General features: G+C 47.6%; 1 protein-coding gene across 3 annotated transcripts in view; it reads right to left on the bottom strand.

Moving 5' to 3' along the window:
* FSTL4 (follistatin like 4) overlaps window positions 1–17923 on the bottom strand; it is a 418733-nt gene that overhangs the window by 32478 nt on the left and 368332 nt on the right. For all 3 annotated transcript variants that reach the window (XM_043465521.1, XM_043465519.1, XM_043465520.1), the window contains exons 8-10: window positions 16307–16427; window positions 1304–1465; window positions 784–918 (exon numbers count right to left, since the gene is read on the bottom strand). In XM_043465521.1, the coding sequence (XP_043321456.1) occupies window positions 784–918; window positions 1304–1465; window positions 16307–16427 (418 nt within the window). The remainder of the gene's footprint in view (window positions 1–783; window positions 919–1303; window positions 1466–16306; window positions 16428–17923) is intronic.

Here is a 17923-nt window from a genome sequence, read left to right as displayed (position 1 = left end):
TATGGACTCTGCACCACTCATTGCCCCCCACAACACTGAGCGGGGGATGCTGGGCAGAGACAAATGCTTCCAGGGCTCAGGACTGTTTTGGTTCCCAATGAATCAGGTCCCAGGATCACAGAAGCTAATGGGATTCTCTCTTCTGTGGATGATAAACAGCAAGCAACATCCCTCAGACCTCCTGGACTACTACCAGAAGCACGCTGGTTTTCTGCTAGGATTTTCCTTAGGAAGATCATCTGCAATACTTTTTTGATTTTCTCCCTTGATGATAAAGACTCAGCTAAGGGTCTTTGATCATGGGAAAGAGACCATGTCTAACACCCATGTCCATGAAATTACTCCTGTAGATCCTACCGGGGAGCAGTGGCTATGAGGAAGAGCCTGCTTAGCACCCCAGGTGGGCAACAATCCCTGGAGTAAAAGCATGTGTGGGTGAACGTGCAGGCCAGTTCCTGGGCCATGGGAGGGCAGCAGCTGCTGGTAGGTGGTTAGTAGGAGCAATTTTGTGGATGAAGGACAGAGCAAGCAGGAGGCAGAACTGGGGATAGGCTATGCAGGCTTCCTTGTGGCCTTGGGCTCTGTCTGCTGTCCAGAGACTTTGAGTTGTCTAGGTTTACAGGCAAAGTTTTCTCACCTCTGGCCATCCTCTGTCCCAGGATACATGGAAGGACATAAGGTTTACCCCTGTCTCCAGGGGTTCATGGTTGGTGGCTGTGGCCCCTGCAACCCAGTGTCTCCCAACCAGCTCAGTAAGGAGCTCAAAGGCAAAAGTGGACTTACGGGTCTTTCTAGCTGAGTCTTCAATGAAGAGGGAGGAAATATCTTCATCCACACCAACTTCATTTTTGGCAATGCAGGTATATGCCCCTGTGTCTTCATACCGAACACTGCCGATGTGGAGCTCGGTCCCATTGGCTGTAGGAAAGAACAGAGCTCAGGGTGGCCTGCTCAGCTGGGACCTCCCCCCTGCCTTTCCCTCTCCTATTGAGAGTATTGAGGTTAAAAGTACAGCCTCTCAGCAGGGCTGAGAGCAGTCAGTACCCTGATGTATACTCAGGGCTGGAAGGGCTGGAACAGCGGAACTGAACTGCAGGTGACCTGGACCTAGCTGACAGCATCTCATCATTGTGCTCAGAAAGATGTGTGTGAGACCACAGAGCAGGAAAAGCGGGAGAGACATTTGTTTGCTCCCCATGTCTGACTTAGAAACAAATCACTCCTCTTATTCCCATTCCTAGAGAGAGTGTCAGCTTGAACTTGATGGCATTAATGGCACAGAGACATCAAGGGGGGCTCTTACCTAAAAGGGAGAGCTGTTTTGACATCTGGGTTGAGACATCCATGCCATTTTTTAGCCAAGTGATTCTGGGCATAGGAATGCCCTCTGCGTGACATCTCAGGCTGGCCGCCACCCCGGGCTCCTGTGCCTGGGTCTCTGGATAGACGCGGATGACGGGTGGCACTGTGGGCGAGAGTTCGTGCTGGTGAGAAGAGGTCTTCACCTGCCTAGGGCCTGTGGTCCCACACTGAGACTCTGCCCAGAGGGCTGAACCGAGAGGCAACTCTGGAGTTCTCTTTGTAACTAGTTTGCAAACACTCTGCAGCAACTCAGGCCCCAAAAGAAAGGGCTATAAAATGGATTGCAGGCATAAACATGTCAGGCTTTGTACTCTGTAATTCATGGCGCTCATCATTATTCTAAATATGATCAGAAAGGCATCCAAATATTTAAGGCTGTTCAGCTGCTACACATAAAGAGCAACAACCGCCAAAATTTATTTCTGAATGAATAAAATTCAGATATATTATTTCTGTTATCGGAAAGCCGTTGGATAGGGACTTAATTTCTTGCAGGAAGTGCTTCACAAAGCACTTATGGGCATTGACTGGCAGGGCTACTAATTACATCACTGCTCTAGGGAAGCCCATTGATTTTCCAGTGGGTCATTTTATTTCTCTACTTCTCAGCCTCTGGAACATGGGTACAAGGCATATGTCCCCCGCTGTTGGTTCTTAACTCAGCTGTGGGCCCTGGCAGTCAAGTTCGGGACTGGGGATATGACCAGGCCTACTCATCAGGTGAGCAGGGGTGGGCAGGGTGTCAGCACCCTCCCCGCTCTGGTCTTTCTGGCATGGGCTATCTGTAGGGCAGGAAGGAGTGAGTGCTGTCTGAGGGTCTTCCCTCCTACCCTGAGCTCTAGGCCCAGGAAATAAAATAATTACCATTTTCAGTGGAATTGTGGGCTCTTACTTATTCATATATTTTACGCTATATACTTCCAAAAAGGCTTTGTGATGGCTCATGTAATAGCATGGATATGAAACTAAGCAACAATAAAAACCACATCATATGTCTTTTGGAAAGGTAGGAGGATTCCTTCCGAAGTGAGCAACGACATTTTTCCAGACTTATTTGGACACTCCTAAAGGCAACCCACTCCAGTATTCTTGTCTGGAGAATTCCATGGACAGAGCAGCCTGGTAGGCTACAACCCATGGGGTCACCAAGAGTTGGACATGACTGAAGCGATTGAGCACATTGTCTGATAAAAGAAAGTGATCCAGTATGTTAGGAGAGAGATTTCCTCTGGGACTAGAGGTAGAACAAATTGATGTGCATATAGAAAGAAGTGATAAAGCAGATCCTAGAACCTGAAAATTTCTAGTGATCTGTGCTTGGATGGGCTGAGGACAAAAGAAAAATTCTATCCCCTCATCGTGAGAAATGGATGCTGTAGCTCTTCAGGAAGCTGGTGATAATCTGATCAACTTAGTTTGAGTTTCAAGTGTTTCCTCTTTCCTTCCTTTTGGGGCAAAGTTTAAGGCCAAGGATAAGGATAAAGCCAAATGGATAGCTAGCAAAGGGCACAAACCCACCTTCAGAGTGACCAGAGCTGTCTGCATAATATCAGCTTGGAGGTGCTAACCACAGAGACCAAACAACAATAAAGTCTGAGTCATTTCCTTGGTTTCTCTTTGTCTGCAGTCCTAGGGGAAGAGTCCCGGGAGGTGGGAGAAGGTCCTTGTCACAGGTCAGGCCACTGGGGACGGAGGACGTAAATGGGGCTCCACCTGGAGCATACCTGGCGTACCTGGAGGGCTGCTTAGAACACAGAAGTGGATCTCCCTTCTCTGACTCCCCTTGGTTCAAAGAGCAAAGAAACAGTAATTTATCTAGGAAACCTCCTTATAACCTGAATTTTGTAAAGGGCGGAATGGGGTTCAAGTGGAAGAGTTAGTAGGGTTTTGCTCAAGAGGCTCAGAGATAGGGCTGGGGGCTCTAGGAGCACTGGACTGGTGGGGAGTTGGATAAGGAGGTAGAGTCCCCTGGGTTCCAGAATGTGGGAGGCCAGGACCTGGGAGTGAGTAACCTTGGTTCCTGCTAGATCACTATTTATTTATACAAGCCTGCCAAGCAACCACAAGGAAGAATCAACAAAAATAGAATCAGAAAGGAATGAATCAACTTGCCAAAAAAGAAAGGAACTGATAAATCTGAGACCTGGCTTTTCATGAAAATCAATAAAATAGCCAAATTTCTGGCAAGGCTTGTTACTAAAAAAAATAAAGAACACAGAGGAGGTTTAAAAGTATGGAAATACTGTGTTCAATTATAGGTAATAAATATCAAAATCTCAATGAGATGAATCACTTAAAAGGAAACTTTAAAATATTGACATGGAATCAAGAAGAAAACATTTAAAACATTTAAAAACACTACTTTCCAGTTATTCAATGAATACTATGTAGAGATCTGTTATACAATAAGGGCCTATAATCAGCATGTTATATTGTGCACTTAACATCTATTAAGAGGGTACATCTCACGTTATGTGTTCTCACCACAAAACAAACAAACAAGAAACACAAAGGGACTCAAGGAAACTTGCGGAGGTGATGGGTATGTCTGTTACCTTGATTGTGGTGGTAGTATCATATGTGTGTACATGTCCAAAGTCATGAATTTGTATACATTAAACATCTGTATATGAATTATACCTCTATAAAGCTGTCTTTAAAAAAGCACTATTGATTAGTTTCATAGGGAAGCACCCTGATTAGTTTCATAAGGAAGTTCCTTTCAGGAATGGCTAATTCCTAGAGCATACCACAGAGAAGATGTACAAAGTTTTATCCTGAAGCTAGTATAACCTGGACACGGAAACCTGTCAAAGAGAGTACAACATAGATCACTATGGATCTAACTCACTCAGCACTAGATATACCCAAATCCCAAGTAAAATATTAGCAAATCAGGATTCCAGACAAGAAGATGGAATAGAAGGACTTGCACACACCTCCTCTCACAAAAACCAAAATCACAACTAATTGCTGAACTACCGTTGGGGAAAAAAAAGACTGGGACCTACCAAAAAAGATATTTTACATCCAAAGACAAAGAAGAAGCCATAAGGAGATGGTAGAAGGGGAGCTTTTGGGATATAATCAAATCCCATACCTGCCAGGTGGATGACCCACAAACTAGAAAATAATTGTATCACAGAGGTTCTGCTGCGTGAGTGAGAGCTCTGAGCCCAGTCAGGCTTCCCAGCCTGAGGGTCTAGCACTGGGAGGAGGAGCCCCCGGAGCATTTGGCTTTGAAGGCTAGTGGGGATTGAGTGTAGGACTGGGAGAAACAGAGATTCTACTCATGGAGGGTGCACACAAGATTTCACACGCACTAGGACCCAGCACAAAGCAGTGACTCCATAGGAGCCTGGGCCAGACATACCTGCAGGTCTTGGAGGGTCTCATGGGGAGGCACGGGTTGCTATGGCTCTCTGTGGGGGCAAGGATACTGACGGCGGAGGCTCCAGACAATACTGATCAGTGTGAGCTCTCCCGGAGGTCACAATGTTGGCAATGAGACCTGGCCCACCCAACAGCCTGAAGGCTCCACTGCTGGGACAACTCAAGCCAAACAACCAGCAGAGTGGGAACACAGCACCACCCAGCATCAGACAGGCTGCCTAAAGTTGAACTGAGCTTACAGTCACCTCTAAACACATGCCTTGACATGACCCTGCCCACTAGAGAGACAAGACATAGCACCATCCACTACTGGGCAGCACCAGTCCCCCTTACCAGGAAGCCTGCACAAGCCCCTGGGCCAACCTGACCCACCAGAGAGCAGGCATCAGAAGCAAAAAGATCCTGCAACCTGTGGAAAGGAGACTACAAACACAAAAAGGTAAAATGAGACAGCAGAGAAATTTCTTCCAGACAAAAGAACAAGAGAAAAACCAAGAAGAACAGTTCAGTGAAATGCAGATAGGCAATCTACCTGAAAAAGAATTCAGAGTAATGATAGTAAAGATGATCCAAGATCTCAGAAACAGAATGGAGGCACAGACTAAGAAGACACAGGAAACGTTTAACAAAGACCTATAGGAAGTAAAGAACAAACACAAAGAGATGAAAAATACAATAACTGTAAAGAAAAATACACTAGAAGAGATCAATAGCAGAGTAAATGAGGCTGAAAAATGGATAAGTGAGCTGAAAGACAAAATGGTGGAAATCATTGTCATGGAAGAGAGTAAAGAAAAAAGAAAGAAAAGAAATAAGGACAGTCTAAGAGACCTCTGGGACAACATTAAATGCCCTAAGAAAGACACTTGGCACAGCTGATGCCAGAAGAAAAAAAAATTAAATGCACCAACATTCACATTATAGGGGTACCAGAAGGAGAAGAGAGAGAGAGTGAATCTGAGTAAATATTTGAAGAGATAACAGCTGAAAACATCTCTAAGGAGTTGCCATAAGATCCAACAGTCCCACTCCTGGGTGTATATCTGGAGAAAACCATGATTCAAAGGGATACATTCACCCCAAAGTTCACTGCGGTGCTGTGTACAATAGCCAAGACATGGAAGCAACTTAAATGTCTATTGACAGATGAAGAATATATAGTATAATTTATAAGCCATTATAAAGAATGATATAATGTCATTTGCTGCAACATGAATGGACACGGAGATTATCATACTAAGTGAAGTAAGTCAGACAGAGAAAGGTAAATATCATATGATACCACTGATATTTGGAATCTATAAAAATGATATAAATGAACTTATTTGCAAAATAGAAACAGACTCACAGACTTAGAAAATAAACATATGGTTAACAAAGTGGAAAGATTGTGGGGAGGAATAAATTGAGAGTTTGAGATAGGACTCTACACCCTATTATATTTAAAATTGGACCTATTAAACAATGACTTACTGTATAACCCATGGAATTCTGCTCAATATTCTGTAACAACCTAAATGGGAAAAATTTTTGAAAAAGAATAGATACATGTATAACTGAATCACTTTGCTATACACCTGAAACTAACAAACCTAACACTATTAATCAACTATATTCCAATATAAAGTAAAAATAAGATATTGATGGACCTAGAGATCATCATACTAAGAGAAGTAGTCAAAGACAAATGTCATGAGATATCATTTTATGAGGCAAAAATGATACAAATGAACTTATTGGCAAAACAGAAACAGACCCACAGGCTTCAAAAGCAGACTTATATGCTTGCCAGGGGGGGAATGTGAAGGAGAGGAATAAATTAGGAGTTTGGGATTCACACACACATATGGCAACCGACTCCAGTATTCTTGCCTAGAAAGTTCCATGGACAGAGGAGCCTGGTGGGCTACAGTCCATGGAGTCGAAAAGAGTCAGCCACAACTGAGCGACTGAGCACGTAAATAAAATGGGCTTCCCAGGTGGCTCAGACCATAAAGAATCTGCAATGCAGGAGACTTGGGTTTGATCCCTGGGTTGGGAAGATCCCCTGGAGAAGGGAATGGCAACCCACTCCAGTATTCTTGCCTGGAGAATCCCATGGACAGAGGAGCCTGGTGGGCTACAGTCCTTGGGTTCGTAAAAAGCTGGACACGACTGAGTGACTAACACTTTCACTTTTCCAGGTGGCACTAGTTATAAAGAACCTGCCTGTCAATGCAGGAGATAAAAGAAGCAAGGGTTCAGTTCCTAGGTGGGGAAAGTCCCCTGGAGGAGGGCATGGCAACCCACTCCAGTATTCTTGCCTGGAGAATCCCATGGACAGAGGAGTCTGGCTGGCTATGGTCCATAGGGTTGCAAAGAGTTGGGCACCACTTAAGTGACTTAGCATGCATACCATACCATATATAAAACAGATAATCAACAGGGACTTACTATATAGGACATGGAACTTAACTGAATATTCTGTAATAACCTATAGGGGGAAAGAATCTGAAAAAGAATGGGTATATGTATATGTATAACTAAATCACTTAGCTGGACACCTGAAACTAACACAACACTGTAAATCAATTATACTTCAAAATAAAAAAAATTAAATTAAAAACACACAAAAAACCCAAATACACACATAAAAATATTAGCAAATCAAATCTAGCATGGAATTAAAAGATCACACTGGGACCAAATATAATGTGCTTCAGTGGAAGCACATCAGGAACTCTGTAATTAATCATATCCAAGTCAAAGGCAGTCAAAAAGAAACACCATTTGATAATCTTGCTAGACACTAAAAGGCATTTGGAAAAAAACTCGAAATCCATTTCTTGGGGGAAAAAACCTCAATAAAATAGGAACAGAATAACATTTTCTTCCTACAATGAAGAATATCTCTATAAAACGAAAGAATGGCACCATTCTTTTCAGAATGGTGAAACATGAAGTGGGGAGAAAACAAAAGAGGAAAGGAGATAATATCAGACTGCCAACATTTGGTGGATATTATTGTCAACAGAAGGCGAAAAATTGGGAAGGAACAAATATTAAAGAGATGGAGAAAAAAGGTACTTTGTTTGGATATGGTCCAGATAATGAACCAAAAATGAAAGGTTTTAAAAGTGAGTACTGTAAATGGGTCACACCCAAACAGACAAACTTATATACCAGCAGTGATGAGACAGAAAACACAGCAGACTGAAATGAAGGAAATTATAACATCTCCCTGAAGACATTGAAAAAAGACCTGAAAAATTAGAGGGAGATGATCTTGGGTTGGAAGGCTTACTGTTGTTAGGAAACAATATACTCCAAATTATGCCAAACATTTAATCTAATTCCAGTTCAAATCAATTGGTGGGGTCTTGACAAAACAATTCTCAAATTTAGCTAGAAGAAAGAATGTGCAAGTATAGTGGAAGAAATTTTGAAAAACATGTCATGGTATGACATTTTTTCATACCAGGTATCACACAGTATTTCAAGAATTACAATGGCTAATAAGTGGAGGGGGAGAGGAAAAGGGAAAGGCAGAGATAGCAGAGGCGTTGTTGGTGGTGGTGGTGGTGAGGAGGGCTGAGGGAATTCCCATCTTTGAGTTCAGCACCACATTAATGGTCTTGATTGATTTTACAAAGTTCTGTCAACTCAACATTGTGCAGCCAACATTTATTAACTCTTATCCCTTGGAACACATGGAGATCAAACCAGTCAATCCTAAAGGAAATCAACCCTGAACATTCATTGAAAGGACTGATTCTGAAGCTGAAGCTCTAATACTTCGGCCACCTGTTGTGAAGAGCTGACTCACTGGAAAAGATCCTGATGCTGGGCAAGATTGAGGGCAGGAGGAGAAGTGGGTGACAGAGGACAAGATGGTTGGATGGTATCACCGACTCAGTGGACATGAGTTTGAGCAAACTCCAGGAAAGAGAAGGACAGGGAAGCCTGGCATGCTGCAGTCCATGGGGTCACAAAGAATCATACACAATTAAGTGACTGAACAACCACCCCCACGGAGTGTCAGGCATTACACACGGAGAGGTGGAAAAGACTGGCCCAGTCTCTGGCCTCATGAAGCTTTCTGTCAGGAGGAAGGTGAATGACATAATTGCTAGTGTGATGGGCATGACAAGAAGGGGAACGGGGACGGGGTCTGGGAAGACTTATCAGAATAGAGCACTCAGATGCACTCTCTCCACCTCACAAAGGAAACACCAACCTTCCTTCTGCCCTGGTGCCTCCCCCTCTATTGACAGTAGGTTTGTCCTGTGAGCTGCGGGTTTGTGGACTGCCCTCCTCAGTGAGGTACCCGGTGGCCAGCACCAGCCTTGAAGACAGGCCTTTGCCCCTGCCCTGAGGTCTGATGGGACTCTGTGGACCCATGAAGAGGTCAACTTGAGCATGTACTTGCATCTCCTGGTGGGAGGGTGGGGGTGGGGGTGCTTGTTAAAATAATGCTGGGCTTGCCCCACGGTGTATTGATTCCAGAGGGCTGGGGGACTGGTTTCTACTTGTCAGGTTGTAGGTGAGATGCTGGGTCAGCCCTGATGGGGAAGCTCTCACAGATGGATTGAACTGAAAAAGGTGGCAGCGTTGAACAAAACAAACCCTGACTGAAAGTTGAAGGTGTGGAATCATCCACTCAAAAACAAGGGTCTATTTGCCGGGCAAAGACACCTGGGCCTCCAGTGGCAGGGGATAGAAGACGGCTCACGGGCGCGAGAGGGGCACCCTTGGCTGGACTGGAGGTTTCCAGTTGCTGAAACCATCCTGGGGGCTACAACCACTCCTCCTCAGACCTCCATCTGTCCATCAGCCGGACTAAAGATGGGCCTCAATCCTCAAAGGCTCCTCCTCCCAGTGACCCCGTCCCCAGTCTCATCTCCAACTCAGGACCACCACACTTTTGCTCATGCCCTTGGTTTGGGATCCTGTCAGTCTTCACAAGAGCTGAGGTCTCTGGGGGCATCCCTTATCCCCAAACCTGCTACTGTACCTTCTAGAGCTCATGTTCCACCATCAGCAAAATATCCTCTCTCCTCAAACTCTTCTGTGAGTTCCCTTCATCTTCTCACTCAGATGGAAGCCTGGTGACACTCCTCCTGCAGCCCCTTAAGTGGATGTGGCTCCCTCTTCCCTTTGTCCCCCTCCCCATAGGCTGGGAGGTGGGGCAGACCTTCTCCCTCCCTTCTCCAGAAAAACGCTGGTTTTGAGTTTTCTGTCCCAAGAGCCTCATTCCTAGATTCCGTCCCCTCACATTTCATCCAGGACATTGCTCCAGCACTTTTCTCTCCCTCCTGTATCAGTTCCCCATTTCAACTGGATCTTTCCTATCAGTCCACAAATGCTTTTAATTTCCATCTTGGGGGAAAAACCCCAAACATCTTACCCCTGCTTCTCTCCCCAACTGTGCCTCGTTTTTCTTCTTATAAATACCCTGGAGAGTTGTCTGCACTTGGTGGCTCTCACTTCTCTTCCCCCCAGAGCCAGCTCCAGCAGACCCCCCAACACCATGGAAACGTCTCTGCTCTGGGTCTCAGTGATGCCCACCTCCACTGACCCGATCCAGTGGCCAGTTCCTTGTCCTCACCTTCCCTGACCTACCTCTGGTTGAATTCAGCATAGCCGATCACTCCGTCCCAGATACCATACTCCTGTTTTTCTATCTCTGTGGCTTTTTCTGTGCCTTCCTGGCTGCTCTTTCTCACCCCGCACCACTCCCGCCAAGGCTCTCAGAGCCATCGTGCTCGCTTGCTGGACATTCTCTATCTGTCCTCCTTCAGCGTCAACCTTGGTAGACTTTAAACACCACCCACCCTGTGAGGCATATGGCATTTATTCCTCCAGTCAAAACCTCTCCCTTCAACTCCGGACTTAGATACCACACGGGCTACATGACTTCTTGTCTTGATCATGTCACCACCAGCTCCTGATCTTCCTTCCCCAAGCCTGCTCCTTCACCCTCTTCTCCGCTCAGCGAATGGCCACTCCTCCTCCTTAAAGATCGTTTGGAGGCATCTTTGACTTTCCCACCCCACGGACACAATGTCATCTTTTCAGTAAGGCCTTGACCTGCTATCCTACCTGAAGTTTCCAGCTTTTATTGGCGTCTCCTTATCCCCTCCTGTTTAAAACATTCCCCCCTTAGTATCTTCCACCCTTTGACTTGCTCCACAAGGATGGGGATTTTGGTATCTCCACTGCTGTTTTCAGTGCTCAGCCTGGTGAGTGTTATGGAGAGAAACTCAGTAAATGCTTGTTGAATGAATGATGATCCTGAGGATGACGTGGTGTTGGTGGCAAGGCAGGGTGGAGGTGGGATGAGGGTGGGAAGGGAGATTCTTAGCCAAGGGAACAATCAGTGCAGGGCAGGGCAGTCAGGGGGGCAGGGCAGGCACGTCTGGGAGCGAGGAGTTCACAGGGCAGGAGCATGTGGGAGGCGTGGGGCAGGGCCCCAGTGTGTGTGCACACGTGGACTCCTGGGCATGGCAGCTGCTGTTGCCCCTCTGAGAAACAGTGGCCTGGGCCTCCACTCCCATGGCTCCTCAGAGACTGGCATGGTGGAGGCCAAAGTAGCACAGCTGAGCCAGCAGCAATGGGAAGGGACCCTGCAGACTGACCCAGGCCCCTGGGCTAGATCAGTGCCAGCGGCCTCCTGGGTCTTCCCGGCCCCACACCCTGCATGGTGGAGTGGAAGGTAGGGTGGCCTGTGAATGGAAGGCAGACTCCAGGGCACCATCGAGAAGCCCATTTTGCCCTGCCCTGACCTTGGCAGAGTTGAAAACTGGTACTAGGATGTTAGAGGGAAAAAATAAAACCATCCCATCATTTGGGTGGGAGCCTGGTCACTGCTTACTGGACCCAGCTGTGTTCCTCAAGTGCGATGGGGCATTGCTAAGACTGAGGTGGTGTGGACCAGGTCTGAGTGAGCACTGTAGCCAGAGCCATGGATCCAGCCTCCTGCCAGGAGAGCGAGGGCCTGAGGAGAACCCTGAGCAGGGAGGCATCCAAGACCTTGGTACCCGAGGTCCCCGTTTGGGTAGGTTCCCATCAGAGAAAAGTCCTGCATTTTCTTTGTGAGAGACTACCCTCTCCAGGGTAGGTCTGGGCAGAGATGCAGCTCTCTGCCAGGAGCAAGGCAAAGCCCAATTGCTTTCCTTTGGCCCTGATCTCCTCTCTTCCTTTGTGTTAATTCACACACCAAAATCATTTGAAATTAATGTTGTCCTGGGTAAACACATTCATTTCCTTTTAAATTTGCAAAACCTTCCCGTGAAAACATTTGAATACATAACGCAACGGCACATTTTCTTTGGGAAACATCGATCATTTCCAAGGTGAAAGGCAGCATAAATATGTCTTAAGTAAGAGGCACATTCACAAAAGTACCAAGCTGCAGTAATCAACAGATTTGGGAGATTACTATTGTGTTTTGGGAATGAATCGTTACTTGTCTGAACTGTGGGGAGGTCGAAGGTGTTTTTAATTTAACGGATTAATCATTTATGTCTGAAGTTTTTCCTCCTTCTTATGGAAGCAATGCAGGAGGTTTGGATGAAGTTATAAATCATGTCAGTGTTTGGGTCTCATCTCTGGGAGGCCTGGTCTATGGGGAAGTTATACTAATAATTTGAGAAAGAAAGGAAATAGTTGCCTAGAAGTGTTCCCTTTAGCAAACCAGGTCAAGGCAGAGCTCTGGATGGAGAAGTCCCAGAAGGCGCCCAGAAGCTCAGCCTGTGTGTGCGGTCCTGCCCCTGCCACCAGGGAATGGAGCAGCTCCAGGGAGAAGTCTATATTTTATTCCTGGCCTGGCAACTTCCTCTGGATCTTGATCTTCCCATCTGTATAATGGGTTGCAAGCTCTGTGAGTTCAGACCATCTGTGTGCACCAACCACGGTTAAAATAAGGTTTGAGACAAAACAAAATCTCCCCCGTATCTGTCCCATCCTGGACTTTGAATTACATCTTTCCATGTATTTCCCAGGCATTTGACACACATCCTACCTCATCAGGCCTATAAGGCAGGAGGTATATTGTTATTCCCATTTCACAGGTGACTTTACCCACCTAAGATGTATGTCAAGGAAGTACCAGTGCTAGGACTTGAACTCAGGCCTCTCTGGCTCAGAGTTCATGTCTTGACCTTATGACAGAGGTGTCTCCAGTTTGGGTCTGCACTGTGCCTTGGGTGGAACAGCCTCACCCAGTTCCTATTCGTCTGAGTGGTTTTGCATGAATGATTTCTCTGTCTCGTGGGCCTACCAGCTACATACTTGGCAGGCCTGCTGGTCACCTGGAGAATTCTGAGCCTTCTGAAAGGCAGGGGGCTGGCCAGGGCCTCCCCTCCCCACTTCATCATCCTCCCCTTCCTGTCCTCACTCTGACCGAGGAGAAGCTAGCAGGAGGAACTGACATAGAACATCACTCCCTTTATGTCCCAGGCACTGCCTCGGCTCAAATAAGCCACAGGCCCTCTTCAGGCCAAGAGGAGACCAAACCTCACCACCTGCAGCACAGTTGGGTGACCACACCTAATTCTACCCAGGTTACTAGGGGACATCTTTTATGCTTTTGACTCATGCTAGGGATGAATGACAAAAACCTACAGATGAACCTGTTACTGCTCTCTCACAACTTCCTAACAAGATGACTCAGCAAGGTAGCGTTCCTTTTGTACTGAGCACAGACAGTGCCTTCTCTCCTTCCCAGTCCTTCTGCCTGGAAGCCCCCAAGCCCACTGCCTCTGTGAGCTTTCCCCAGCAGCCCAGCCCTCCTGACCCTGGGACCCTGAGCAGCATCAGTGTCTGCACAGTGGTCTGCTGAGCCCACCTAGAGCTGGATGACCAAGCTGTGCAGGTCACCAACGTCAGTCCTGCTGAGGGCAGCGGCTGCCCTTACATCTGTGCTGTAAGTCCTTCATTGGATGCCTGCTGCTTCTGACCTGAGCTCAGCAACTGGGGCAGGGGTAGGCCAGGCAGGCTTCCTGTTCCCTGTCTGCGCCACCCCCCGCCCCCGCAGTGTGCCCCCATAGCAGATCAGCACCAACCTGCCGACTGACCACACCTGGATTCTCCACCAGCCACAATGCAATGTTCCAGAGTGAAGGGGCGGAAAAGGCATCAGGAGTCCAGGCTTTGGTGTCAAGATCTATTTTGCAGTTACTAATTGTAGGGCTGAGGGTCCTGGGCAAGTAATTTAATCTCTCTGTAGTTTCCAACCCCTAGTTTCCTCATCTGTGAAACAGAGAAGGTGCCCAGTAGGTATTTGGGAAGCGTTCCTACTGTAATTGTGCCTTTCATGCCATTCTACTTTCAACAGCATCTTCCCATCTTCCCACACAGATAGGATGGTTTACCCTCTCAGTCAACACAGCGAGCTTCACTTCTGGAATACACTTCTGGAAAATCTCGTGTCTCGTCCCTGGTCAACCAGCAATGGACTCGTCCTTGGGAGGCAATACTGGGTCTACCTTAGCGCTGTCTCCCATGAGGAGCTGCTTAACGGACCCAAATGCCACCCCAAGTGCTAGTGGCCAGCCCAGCCCAGGGACGTCAAGGGCTCCTGGAGTGAGGCCCACTGGGACAGCCTAGCCTGACCACCATGGAGCCAAACAGTGAGCCATGGAATGAGATAGAAAGCCTACTGCAAAATACAGAGGTCTTGGGACTACCCTGGTGGCCCAGTGGTTAAGAACCCACATTGCAATGCAGGGGACACGGGTGTGATCTCTGCTCGAGGAACTAAGATCCCACATGCCTCAGAACAACTAAGCCTACAGGCCACAGCTCCTGAGCCTGTGCACCACAACTAGAGAGTCTGCGCCACAACGAAAGATCCCGTATGATGCAATGAGGATCCTGACTGTGCAACTAAGACCTGATGCACCAGATAAATAAATAAATAACCAATAAAACTATTAAAAAAAAACCCCACAGAGGTCCCAGTGTGCTGCCTCTGACTCTAGGACTTCAGCTTAAAAAGAAGCCTTAAATCTCTCAGCAATCAGAAAATGGATTGTGAGTGGCCTCTCTCTGGATCTCAGCAGGGAGGTTTTGCTGTTTCAACTTCCCAAGGCCCCAAGTAGTCCCTTTAGCAAGAGGCTGGTGGGTGGGTACGGAAGCTTGAACAAAATTCTCCAGCTGCACAGTCCATTCTCCACCCGAGGGGTCACAGGAAGCAGCCTAGTCTCTGCTTTAAGGCCAGTAGCACATGGTGTCCATGAGCCTGGGCCCTGCTCCCGGATTCGGCACCGGGAGGGAGGAAGTGGTTCATCCCCCATCATGAGCTCTGTCTCAGAATTCGGGGGAATATGAGGCAGAAGGATCCCCCTGCAATTTGTGTGGGCCTGCAATTTGTGTATTGAAAGTATTTAAGACCACAGCATCTCCTGCAGAAGCCTGAGGTAAGGACAGGTTCTCACTCGTGAGTTACTCTGGCTCCTGGGCAGGTGGATTTCCCCACCCAGGCCCCTCTCCCCACAGATCTGTTCTGGAGGAAATGAAGGGGACCAGGCTCAAGCCTTCTCCTTGTGCCCTCAGTTCTTATGGGGCGGGGGCAAGATGTGAAGGGTTGGATGGAGGATCTGGGAATTCTTGATTTCCCATTTTCAGCTAGTCTGAGGACCAGAGGGAGCGGTGCCAAGTCACGTGGAGCTGTGAAATCACGCATTCACCAACACGGTACGATGCTGGGTACCACTTGCCAGCTATAGATGGCAGCGCCCTCTTCACACTGCAGAGCATACAATCTGCCCTTGGAGTGACCCAGACACTGCCTACCGGCTGCACACACAAATTGAACTCTGAATGCCAGCCTGGATGGCTCATCCAAGGGACGTTAAAACTAGGAACCTGTGTGTTATTTCTGATGAAATCCAGAAACTTCACTGTACATCTGGAGTCAAGCCAACAGGCACAGCCACAAAACCCCAGAGGATTAAGTATGCCCCAGCTCAAGGGAAATACTAATAAAATATGATTTAGGCAGTATGAATATAAAAATCCCTAAAACATCCTATAGGACAAATGCAGAGGCAAGCTGGGCTTACTCTGTTGTCCTTAAATGGCTTGTCACCCAGGATCCCAGAGGCAAGTGATACTGAACCTTATGATGCAATTATCCTCAACACTGTGTACACTTTATCCCAGACACCGGCTGCCACCAAGGATCTGGGGCTGACTTGGAGCTTTCACATTATTCTCTGGTGCATGGACACCCTGCTCAGGCTTGCTCGGTGCCAGCAGTGGGGCCCAGCTGGGCATGGCTGGACATGTCAAATTTCCCTGGGGTGCTGGCCCACCTAAATGACTCACCCCCTCCCACCTGGACTCACTTCATCAGAGGAGGCTTCAGGGAAGAGCCAGACTGGGAAGTGAGTTAGCAGACTCTGCCCCTGCCCACCGCCCCAGTCCCCCTTTACATACGGGAGCAATGGGACATTTTGCAGTCAGGTATTTCTTCAAGAAGACAGAATGCAAGAGAGAAGGAGGGTTATTCTGAGCAGCCTTTGGGGAACACTTTGGGGCGACAACATGCATGGAGCCATTTACTAACCATTCACCTGCAGGACGTGGGTCTGGAACAGCTGCTTGTGGCCGGAGGCATGGCAGGTGTAATTGCCCATGTGGATGGTGGTCACCTTGGTGATGTAGAGGGAGTCGTCCTCTCCGAAGTCCTGCTTGGGCAAGGAAGACAAGATTGGCTTCTCTGTTGAGTGGGCTGGGAAGGACAGCCAGATCTTGGGTTTTGCCAGAAAACGGAAACCCTGTAGGTGCGAGGAGGTCCTTTCTGCCTGGCCCCTTGCTCAGCCAGAGCTTCCTGGGCAGCAGGACCACCGCATCACCATCGTGCTGCTTGCCCAGACCCTGTACGTCATTTTACGACCTGATTCACCTTCTCTGGGAGGCCCAGCTGAATGCCTTCCCCAGCACCCTCCATCTCCATTTCTACAGCTGGCCTCACCTGCCCCCCTGTTAATCCTGCTGCTGCTTGGCTAGTTTCTTGGACTCTTGTCCACCTGTTGAGATGCTCTGGAGGGTGGCCTCCTTTGCAAACTTTTTCTTAAAAGACTGGATAGCAAATATTTTGGCTTTGTGGGCCATAAGGCTCTGTCAACTACTCAACTCTGCCTTGAGGCATGAAAATAGACATACTGATACCTAAATTCATGAGTATCACTATGCTTCAATGAAATTTTAATAAAAAATGGGCTGGGCTGCATTTGGCTCACAGGGTATGGTTTGCCTATCACTGGTTTAGATCTTACCTTCCTCCCCAAATAATTTCAGGCAGCTTGCAGAGATCTGGGTAACCCCAGAGAAGGAAAACAGAATTCTGAGGAAAATGAAGGCAAACAAAAACAAGGGCAGGATGTACAAGAGAGCAGGTGGGACCGATGCCAGACGTTCCATGAGAGATGGCTCAGTGATAAGCCTTGTCCCTGTGACATCTGCAGCCTCATTGTGGGGTCCGATTTGGCCAGCACGTGGGGAGGGATGGGCAGGAGGGAGTTTCGGGCTGATCAAAGTCACCTGCTAAGCGCAGGGCATGAAGCACTCCCCCAGTGGCTTTCCAGCCAGCTGCCTCTTCTGCAGAGCCCTGCACAATGCTGGCCCCATCCAGGCACTAGCTGCAGACAGGCTGAGGATGGAATTACCTGGAGTTTCAGGGAGTTTGGTTTTAGCTACCAAACATATCTGAGGTGCGGTACTCAGAGCTTATTGGGCAGAACAGGTTCTGACTCCCGTAAGAAACGGGGCTGGCAGCACTAGCTGTAAGGAGTGATGGGGGAAGCCCGGTGCTGCACTCAGGAGACTCAGGTTTTAGCTTGAACTCTGTCACTGACCAATGTCCCCTCATCCCTCTGGGCACTGGTTTCCCCTGCATGGAAGTTGTGGAAAATTCCTATGCCCTGTCTGCTGATGGGAAGCATGACAGACATCCGGCTGCTCCTTTTCTTCTTCTTATTTTTGAAAAACTTATTTATTTTTAAGTGAAGGATAATTGCTTTACAATACTGTGTTGGTTTCTGCCATATGTCAACATGAATCAGCCACAGGTATACATTTGTCTACTTTTCTTACTAAGAGAAGATGCAAAACTCCTCTTGACCCCTTGGAGACACCACCAAACCATCCTTCCTGTTATTTCTCTTGTCCTTCCTGAGCTCTC

This window comes from Cervus canadensis, chromosome 4 (assembly GCF_019320065.1).
Source record: "Cervus canadensis isolate Bull #8, Minnesota chromosome 4, ASM1932006v1, whole genome shotgun sequence".
NCBI classification, from domain to species: Eukaryota; Metazoa; Chordata; class Mammalia; order Artiodactyla; family Cervidae; genus Cervus; species Cervus canadensis.
The sequence above is the reverse complement of the archived record's forward strand: the minus strand, read 5'-3'. Positions and strand labels throughout refer to the sequence as shown.